Source organism: Pseudomyrmex gracilis, unplaced genomic scaffold (assembly GCF_002006095.1).
Source record: "Pseudomyrmex gracilis isolate BER0280 unplaced genomic scaffold, ASM200609v1 scaffold_1937, whole genome shotgun sequence".
In the NCBI taxonomy this organism is placed as follows: domain Eukaryota; kingdom Metazoa; phylum Arthropoda; class Insecta; order Hymenoptera; family Formicidae; genus Pseudomyrmex; species Pseudomyrmex gracilis.
Window position 1 is genome coordinate 10,966 of NW_018022521.1, and position 10,186 is coordinate 21,151.

Sequence of the window (10,186 nt, forward strand, 5' to 3'; positions counted from 1 at the left end):
AGTCCGGGAACTTTCCGGACAAACTGTGTATTGTCGCGTGTGTATTGCGAAAGCTAAGATGGAAAATGAACAATGAATCGGATCAGACAACCAAAATCACTGTAGGTTCTAAACAATTATATATAAGCAATGGCAAACATGAACGATCGCGAACCGCTCGAAGAAGAGGCCGCACTCCTCGGCACGTTGGACGGTTACATCTCGTGGGAAAAACGATGCGACAAACGTTTAGAGACGCTAAGAGAAGAGTGATGCCAAAGAAAACGCCCGCAACTATCCACTGGTGTGATAAATTGGCACATTGTTCGAATCTCGCGAATCAAAAGTCTCCGCGTGGTTCTTCGCGAACGATTCGCGCACGTGGATGCGGGTGTCAAGAATGCGGGACTCGCATAGATCGAAGTCGAGACAGCGTTTAAAAATCGTTTGGTGACCGGCATCGTGGTGAACAAGTCGTTCTTTGAACCCCGTCGATTTCTCGAAGCCGCTAAAGACACGGTGCTCGTGCGCGTTCATCGAGCAATCACGCGGCACGCTAGTGTGAAAGTGGACACAGTGTTTAACCGGAAGTTTGTCGCGGGTGAAAAAAACAAGTGCAAAATCGTTTAATACGCGCAATCGCGGACTCTATCACTCGTCGGATCTGCGCAAGTGATGCGATCGAGACGTGATGGATGCAACAATGACCGCTCTTGAGGAGTTTCAGGAACGCGACAGCGGCTGGGTGTTGACGCAAATACTGAACCTCACAGTGAATGTGAACAGTCACAATTCCATACGCGCAAGATGTCAGGTTAAAATACCGCGTGAGGTTCAGCTCAAACGCGTGGTAGTGAACGTACAGTCGCAGGACAATGTGTTTCGCGTAGGCAGTGGTCGTCGCGTTGTATCCTAATGCTTCACATCCTGAACAACAATCACATTATCCCGCGTTTGAGAGCGTGTTCAATCTTGATGGAATAGAATTTCCAATGACATTGCACCAAGTCGCGCGTTTCGAAGGCAACAACAACGTGTCCGGAAACGTGTTTACGGCGGCGAAACAGGGACACGGATACGTGCCGCTGCAATTCACATCAAACAAAAAGGACAAGCATATAAATCTATTATATGTTTCCGATTAACACGATGAACACGTGAAACATTTTGCGTGGATAAAAAATTTATCGCGATTAGTCAGCTTGCAATTGAGCAAGAATAAAAGAATGAAGTACATATGCGACCGGTAAGTACAAACAATTGTTGCAACAATCTCGAACTAAAATGACCGTTCAAATTGTGAGATGGTGAACTTAGTAATTAATGTTGTGTATTGTATTTTTATTACAACACGTACATAGATGCCTACACTACTTCCACACAAGCGAGAAGCTGGCGGTACACATCATGGACTGTGAACGATTGAACGACAGCGCAGTCGTTCTTCTCGTTGAGGGAAAGAACCGTTTGAGATTTGAGAATTATAACAACAAAGAACGTGCTCCAATGGTGGTATACGCCGACTTGGAGTACGTACTGGAGAAACAGGACGAGGAACGGAATGCATCGAGCGCGCACAAGTACCAAAGACACAGTGTGTTCAGCATCGGTTATTACGCGAGCTGCGAGCACATCAACATCGGATACAGATCTCATAGAAGCGAGAACTGCGTACAGTGGTTCGTGACTGAACTGCACGATCTCGCGAAACGTGCAAAGACTTTGTTCGCGGCAAATGTATCCATGGCGAATCTCACACCGTTGGAGCTCGAGCTGTTTAGGAACGTCAATTATTGCCACGTGTGCGAACGACCGTTCAAGCGAGATGACAAGAGGATATGCGACCACTGTCATCTGACGGGACGCTTCAGAGGACCCGCGCACTCCGCGTGCAATCTGAATTACAAACAGGTCTACGTTGTTCCCGTTGTGTTCCACAACTTGTCGGGATACGACGCGCATTTTAGTATCACAGATATGGCTACCGCTTTCGAGGGTGAGATCAACATGCTGCCCGTGACGAAAGAAACCTACATATTGTTCACAAAACATGTGAGCAGTACTCGGGACGAAGACGAACAGAAATGCGTGCAATTGCGGTTTATCGATTCTTACAAATTTTTGAGCAAAATCTTAGAGAAGCTCGCGTCCTATCTCAACANGAGCGAACTGCGAGTGACTCGAACGGAATTCAGAGATCTCTCCGCCGAGAACTTTGAACTGCTTACGCGAAAAAGTGTGTTTCTATACAAATATGTGGACAGCGTCGACAAACTGTTGGAAACCAGTCTGCCACCGCGCGAGGCGTTTTACAGTTTGCTCATCGGTGAGACCGTGATGGAAAGCGAGTACGCGCACGCAATGAATGTATGGCGACGATTCAACATCGACAATCTGGGATCAGCGACTTGTATCTAAAGACAGACGTACTTTTGCTGACCGATGTATTTGAAAACTTCCGTTGCGAGTGCCTCGCGAGTTACGGACTGGATCTCGCGCACTACTACACGCTGCCTGGATATACATGGGACGCCATGTTAAAGCACACTTGTGTGACATTTGAGCTGTTGATCGACATCAAAATGATGATGTTTGTGGAACGCGGCATACGTGGCGGTTTGAGTCAATGTTCAAACAGATACGCCCGGACGAACAACAAGTACGCGCATTTGCACGACTCGTCCGCACCGTCGACGTATCTGATGTACTACAACGTGAACAATTTCTACGGATGGGCAATGTGTCAACCGCTTCCGTACGATAACTTCACATGGGTGGAGAACGCGTCCGAGTTCGATGTATCAACGGTCGCGGTAGACAGCGACGTCGGCTATATACTCGAGGTGGATCTGACGTACCCAAAAGAACTGCACGACGCGCACAGCGATTTACTCTTTTGTCCGACGCGTGAGGAACCGCCCGGTAAACATGGAAAGAATCATGTCAAACTGCTCGCCACGGTGTTCGACAAGAAGCGCTACGTTATTCACTGCTTCAACCTGCAGTCTGCGGCACGGGCTTCGCCTAACGCGAATACATCGGGTGCTGCGGTTCTCGCAATCGCCTTGGCTGCGCGAGTACATCGAGCTCAATATCTGATTCCGCGCGAACGCCACCAACGAGTTTGCGAAAAACCTTTACAAACTTATGAACAACGCGGTGTTTGGCAAGACAATAGAGAACGTGCGCAAGTACACCGACGTACGACTCGTTACAAAATGGAAAGGACGATACGGTGCGGAGGCGCTCATTGCAAAACCAAACTTCCACAGTCGCAGCGTATTTGCTGAGGATCTGGTGGCCATAGAACTTCGTCGTCTAGAAGTTTTATTTAACAAACCGTTATACGTTAGTATGTGCATACTCGACATATCGAAGACCTGTCTTTACGAATTTTGTTATGACTACATGGCACCGTTGTACGGTGACGATTGCAAAATCCTCTACACCGATACCGACAGTTTGATATACCACATAAAGTGCAAGGACGTGTACGAGAATATGATGCGCGATATCGCTCGCTTCGATACAAGCGACTATCCAACGGACAATCTATCGATGCCTCGCGCTAATAAGAAGGTACTAAGGCTTATGAAGAATGAGAACAACGGTGCTGTTATGACAGAGTTAGTGAGTTTGCGCGCAAAGATGTACGCGACTCGAGTGGGCGACAGCAAATGCACAAAAAAGGTGAAGGGTGTGAAAAGGAGCGTTGTCGCGAGAACAATCATCTTCAACGACTACGTTCGGTGTCTGCGGGACGCGATTGAACGAACGCGACAGCAGTCATGCATACGATCTCAGCTGCACGAAGTATTCACCGTTTCGGAACAGAAGCTCGCTCTGAGCCCGCATGACGACAAGCTGTGCATTGTCCATGGATTGACCGAGACTTTATCGTGGGGTCACTACAATATCCCTAACTAAGTTAGATTAAATTAGATTAGGTTACGTTGAGGATCTGGGGCAAGTTTGGACTCTTCCTTCTTGACGTGGAGCCCCGGCTTGTGTTGCAGGGGTGATAGAAAGGGCTATGCCGGCGGGACTTCGGTCCTGGTGGGTTCTGACTTGCCAGACTAAAAGGAGGGTCCACGGGCAGACCGGGCTCGGTAGCCATGGTAGGCAACCGGTCTAGGACAGGTACAAGTCCAAAATAAAACCGCCACTTTTTGTATCATGATAAAAGGCAAAAAGATGCTTAGACTTACTGGCCCAGGGTAAACAGACACCCAGGGCCCGGCATGGGGGGTGAGCGTCCCGCGCTCCCCCTTGTCGTCATCATGCGACGGGCGGTTGGAAGGGTGCACCGCAGGCCCCTCCAACTATTCTGCGCCTGCAAAGGCTACCTCCTCTTCGAGAGGAAGCAGTCGCTAGAGAAGGGGCGTAGCGTCGAGGGCTTCCTCCAACTCGTAGTTGGAGTTTAAGGAGAGCCATGCGATGGAGGTCAACGTGACGATCCCCAATCCGGTTCCGGGTCCGTTTTCGGATGGAACAAAGCCGAGGAAGAGAGGGCGCGGCCGCCCACCCACCCACGGTGAATTCGTGGGTCTCGGACGGGCGCGCGAGGAGAAAAGGAAACTCCGCCCGGCTCAAAAAACCCTTCGCGAGGCGGAGTCACGTGAGCTGCGTGGTGGAGCTTCCGGGTCGGAGTACGACCCGGATTCTGGGTGTACGAGGAGTTGGACGCGGTGGAGAAAGTGGCCCAGCGCTCCAAGAATCTTAAGGACACTTCGGTAAAGGTCCTTAAGATGGCGAGCCGAAACGTCCGCAGTATCCTGGAGACGCTTATAAGGCGTCTCCAGAGGAATCCGGAGTTTACCTCCGCGCCGGCCTCTTCTAAGGTTGCCCTAGAAAATAAGAAGCTCCGGGCGGAGGTAGTGCAGTTGAGGAGGGAGGTGGCGGAGCTGTGTGCTAAAGTTAGCATGCCCCCTCCGCCACCGTCCAGTGGGGGACTCGGTGAGGAGTCCCCTCTTCTGGAGAAAGTGGGAGCTCTGATCGAGCGCAAGCTCTCCAGGCTCTTCCTTTCCCTCCTTGCAGGGAGACGGGAAGCGTCCTTGGCGACGAGGAAGAAAAGGGGAGCCGGCCGCCCTGCCCCTCCGACGTCTCGCTCCGCTTCGCGGAACAAGGGACGGGGGGCGAAGCCGGCGCCGGGTACTGGTGGTGCCCAGGCCGGGACATCGGCGTCAGCCAACCCCGCTTCCTGGGCACAAGTGGTGGGGAGGAAGGCGAAGCGGCGGGCAAAGGCCTCGGCCCAGACCGCCGCTCAGCCTTCCTCCAAAAAGAAGGGACAGCTTGGAAGCAAGGGAGCTAAGACCTTCAAACTCTTCAGGCGCGATGCCGGGAGGGTGCGCCCTAGGCGCATCCGTATTCCCGACACTGCGGCAGTGGGGTTGACGGCGGTTAGGGAGGACGCATCCCTTGCGGACGCCATGACGGGGTTCCGGAAAGCCCTCCTTAACCTAACCTAACCTAACCTAACCGCCAGGTTCGGGATAACCGAACTTCGCCCGAAGTGTTCCGCCACCGGGAGTCTGCTTTTGCTGATTTCCGGTGAAGGTCGTGAGGACAAGGCGAAAGCCTTGTACTCGTGGATGAGGGATTTCCTGCTAACGCAGGAAGGGAGAAACCTGGGGGTGAAGGTGTTGTGCCCCGCCAAGATCGGAGAGATCCGGCTGGCGGGGTTTGACTTGTCCGCCACCCCCCAGGAGGTGGCTTCCTCCTTCGCTCGCGAAGGAGGCTGCCAAGAGGCAGAAGTCCGGATCGGTAAGATTCTAGAGTCCCCCGCAGGTAATTTTACTTGTTGGGCCCAGTGCCCGATCACCGCTGTGAGGCGGCTGGGTATGGCCAGGGGGAACAGAAGGGAAAAGTGCAGGTGGGGTGAAGTTCGGCCTCGGTGGAGGACCTCCCGCCCCGGCCGCTGAGGTGCTACAGGTGCCTCTTTACGGGCTATGTGAAGAGGTACTGCACCTTTGCGGTCGACCGCAGCAGACGTTGCTTCCGCTGCGGTGCCCCAAGTCATGAGGTGGAGGCATGCACGCCGAAGTGCCCCCTATGCTCTGATCTGGGGCGTAAGGGCAATCACCAGTTGGGAGAGCCCGCGTGCTCCCCCCCGGAGAGCAGGAGGAGAAGGGCTCTGGGCTCTTTCGGGTCTGCGAGGACTTCCTCCCAGACCATAAGCAAAGACGAGGGGAAACCCTCGGAAAAGAAGGTTTCCTCTCTTCGACGGGATCCATTGGCCGAGGCCATAGATACGTCTGAGGGGACGACAACCCCCCTCGATATGACAACGGGAGCTCTTGCGTTTTCTGGGACGCAGAGTTCCCAATCTGCGGCCAAACCACCCAAACGGGTGGCAAGGTCGCCGAAGCGCAAGGCCTCCCCTCCTCCGGAGCCCAGTGCTCCGAAGAAAGTGGGGAGGGAAACGGCCGCAATGACCAAAAAGAAGGTTTTTGGGGAGGAACAGGCCCGGAGGGCCAGAATGCTGGCCGCTCTTTTGGACTCTTCCTGGGAACAAAAGAAGCCGAGCAAGCCCGGCCCCGCGTCCTCGAAGAAATAACTTCGAGAACTCGGGGCAGGGACTGAGAGCGGACATGTCCGCCTTCTTCCGTGGGGGGTACGGGCCGGCTTATTTCCACGGAAGTAAGTAGGTCCCCGTGTGGATAACTACATTTGGGGAGGCGTCATCCTTTGGAGTTTGACGCCGGACCACACGGGGGGCTTGGTCAGGGAGCCAAGTTTCCTATTGCCCTGCATACCGACGAGGTGGGGGTGTGGCCCTCCATCTCGTCGTGGACAAAAGTAGAGCACAAGGCGGATGTACCGCCTGGTAGATAGAGGGGGAACCGCGATGAGTTCCGACACGGAGATACCAGGTCCCCTCCTCAGACCGCGCGAAGTTAGGCCACGTAAAGGGTTTTTAGTGAATATAACCTCTCCGACTTGCGGGCCGGAGAGGGGAGTCTCACATACCTTACCTTTCCCTGGGGGTGGGGATGCGTAAAGCATTTTCCCCTTGTAAAAAAAAGGTTACGATAAAGATATGCCCAGGGCACACGGGGCATTATTGCCCCAAGAGTGAGCCGGACCGCAGCGGCCGTTGTCACCGCTGCGGCCTTCGCGGGCACTTGCTCCGGCAGTGCAAGGCTCCGGAGCCGAAGTGCCCACTGTGCGAGGACCTGGGGCGTCCATCCCGGCACGTGCTGGGAGGCCCCAGCTGCCATCCCCCCCCGGCCGCATCTGGTGGCGTGGCCACCACGTTTGCGCAGCCAGCTAAGCTGGCGGAGGGGGTGGCAGGCAAAAAAAAGAAGAGAGAGAGTCCGTCGGGCGGGGATTCTCCGGCTGCTGGGAGGTCTTCTCCGCAGCCGAGGGTTTCCGAACTGATGGATTGCGAGTCGGCGGTGGCGGGCGCGGATCCCTCTCGAGAGGCTCCCGCCTCCCCGGCTCCATCATCATCTGCCCGGAAGCACGGAAGAGGGTGCTCTTTTCTCTGGTTCTGGGGGAACTTGTTCACTCAGTTCTAGGGAAGACACCCTATCTCCCTCCGCTAAGAAGAAGAAGAAGAAGGCGACCTTGCCGGTTTTGCCGCCTTCAGCACCCTCAGCGAGACTGAAGATGGACCCGAGCAGAGCGCTCGCGGCTCTGCTCGGTTAGGCGAGGGGACCCAAGAGAAGAGTCCGCTCTGTACCAGCTTGCTCCAGACTCAAGTAAGGGCTTGGTAGGTGGCAGCCCAGGGTGGGGTTGTGGGGGGAGGAACTTAGCACCGGCTATGGTCAATTGAAGGTGTTAGGTCCACCTCCTCGGGGATATTTGATCAAGGACTGCGTGCAGTCCAGCAGCGGCGAAGCGGGGCTATGTCCCCTCGCTTTGTCGCGGGAGGGGGGAAGCTTTTACTAATTTCTCCCCGTCAGGTAGTAGGGCGCAAGTTCTTGTTTACCGGGCTGCTTCTGGGTCGTTCTAATACTGAGGTACCGGGGCAGCCCTAAAAGGGCGGAAGGTGGACACCGCAGAGGTTTTAGTGAGTATTCCCCGCCGGGGTGCGCTTTGGCGGGGCGAGTCTTACACTATCCTGGCCCACATTTAGTTTGGGTTAGGGTGTGCGTAAACGCTTTTCCCCTGCGCAAAAAAAAAGGTTAAGTTGAGGATCTCGCCGGGTCGAGTTGCAGCGGGAGGGTGTGGGGGGTGATGCCCTCCGGGAGGCCCTCGCCGACGCGGAGCGCCAGGCTCGGCAATAACTCCTTCAAGAGTGAGAGGAGCTCCTGGGCGAGCCTCGTGCGCACGCCCATAAAGTTGTTCGGATTGCCCGACCCCATCTCCGTGCGTGGTTGGAGAAAGGGGCCAGACACCTCACTTATCGAGTGACGCAGATGCTCACCGGACACGGTTGTTTTGGGGAATACCTGTGTCGCATAGAGCCGACGGCACAATGCCATCATTGTGGGGCGGCCAGCGACTCGGTGGACCATACCGTGGAGGAGTGTCCTGGTTGATCTGATGAGCGCCAAGCGCTGGTCGCCAAGATTGGAGATGACCTCTCCCTGGAGGCCTTGCTAAAAGCCGTGGCCTTCGGGGATGAGAGTATGTGGGGCGCCGTGGTCTCTTTCTGCTCTACAGTGTTGGAGCAGGAGGCCGTGGAAAGGGAGAGAGAAAGAGCCCCTCTCCCTGCCACGGGCTTTCGGGGGCGGGGGCGGGCGGGGTGCAGGGCCGCATCTCGTGCCCGTTCTCGTAGCCCAAGAGCCCCGTCCTGACAATAGACCCCTCCCCGCTAGTGGCTGCTCACTTCCTGGGCAGTTAGCGGGGAGGGGGACCGAGGCGGCGGACGTTGAGGGAGCCGGCTCCTTCGTCAGTCTGCCGTCCTGACGGGGCAACTCTCGGAACGAGAGGGGGTGCAACAGTTTTCCCGGGTGAATTTGTCACCCAGGGAGGGCCGTCACTGCTGCACGAGGGCCGAAACGGGTCAGGGTGGGGGCCCTGACTCGTCTTTGCACGCGGCCCTCAGTGGAGGAGCGGTGCGGCGGTGTGTGTCCCGCTACACCGCTGAGTCAGAAGTGCTGCGGGGAGAACTCTAAGTTCTCCCCGACAAGAAGGAAGATGATCGGCTCAAGGGAGGGTCAAGGGTTGTCCTGAACCAGAGGTACCGGGCCCTACCTACAACAAGCGAGAAGACACACCATGGGGGTTTTAGCGGATATACTTACTCGGCTCTTGAGCCAGGGAGGGGAGTCCCGCATAACCCCGGCCTTACCCCCCAAGGGCCGGAGTATCCGTAATGGATTTCCCCCATACAAAAAAAAAGTTACGTTGAGGATATAATAATACAGAAGAAAGTAATTATATGTAAGTGTATCTTTTTTATTGTATATATAACAAAAAATACATGTAAGAATAAAGTAATTAATGTAATTGTTTTATTGTATAAAAAGTACATGTAAAAAAATATAATTGCAATATATGTAATAGATATTGTAAATATATATGAATGAAAGAGAGAGATTACACATAGCATAATAATATTAGAAAACATTGTTCTTATTTATCCAGGAATTGTGCGAACTGTCCAGTCCCAACCACTTGACCAATACCTCGTTGCCTCGGCGACGTACAACCTTTTCCACAAGATAAACGTCTGGATGTTTAACCGCGTGCAACTCGTGTTTGTAGAATCCACAGGCTATAGGTTCACCGCGATAATCCTTGAGCAGATAAGTCGCTGGTGAAATTTGTTGCACTTTTTTAACTCGGAACATTTTGGTGGTCCAGTTTGGAATGTAACCCTTCGCAAAAACGGTTTTGTACTCGCTAACGCGCACAGGATCGCCGACTTTGAATCGCGCCGCTCCTGCGATTTTGACGTTGCTGTACACCGTGCGCAGAAGTTGCTCGCTCGAAGCCGGCGTTACGTCGATCGGTCGCGCGCCGATAGTGCGATGCTTGCGCGCGTTGTACTCCGTTACAAGTCGTTGCAGGTCGTCGATCCAGCGATACGATCCGTTTAGCATGAACATCTTCCACATGTTAGTCTTGAGCGTGCGATTAAAACGTTCAACCATCGACGTGTTACGTCCTGGACTTCACGTCCCCTTTTTTTTGCAACGTGAGAACGATCTTTTCGTTCTGAGAATCATAATAACCGTAGCTTTAAGAAACCGAGATGCTGAGACTTCCCGGATGGAGGACAGGAGTCGGGCTGTGGCGATAAGAATTGTAATCG

The 10,186-nt window shown here is 54.0% G+C and overlaps 2 protein-coding genes across 2 annotated transcripts; one reads left to right on the plus strand and one right to left on the minus strand.

The window, feature by feature from the left end:
- Positions 1-1,205: 1,205 nt before the first annotated feature.
- LOC109862537 lies at positions 1,206-3,906 on the plus strand. Its single transcript, XM_020442603.1, has 4 exons — positions 1,206-1,225; positions 1,341-2,327; positions 2,384-3,056; positions 3,151-3,906. Exons 1-4 carry the CDS (start codon positions 1,206-1,208, stop codon positions 3,904-3,906), a joined length of 2,436 nt encoding a protein of 811 aa, XP_020298192.1.
- Positions 3,907-9,488: 5,582 nt separating this feature from the next.
- Positions 9,489-9,989, minus strand: LOC109862538. The gene has a single exon (XM_020442604.1). The coding sequence runs from the start codon at positions 9,987-9,989 to the stop codon at positions 9,489-9,491; it is 501 nt and encodes a 166-aa protein (XP_020298193.1).
- Positions 9,990-10,186: the final 197 nt, after the last annotated feature.

Excerpts from the sequence above, each read along its gene's own strand:
- LOC109862538 (XM_020442604.1), bottom strand. The coding sequence starts at position 9,989 with ATGTGGAAGATGTTCATGCTAAACGGATCGTATCGCTGGATCGACGAC.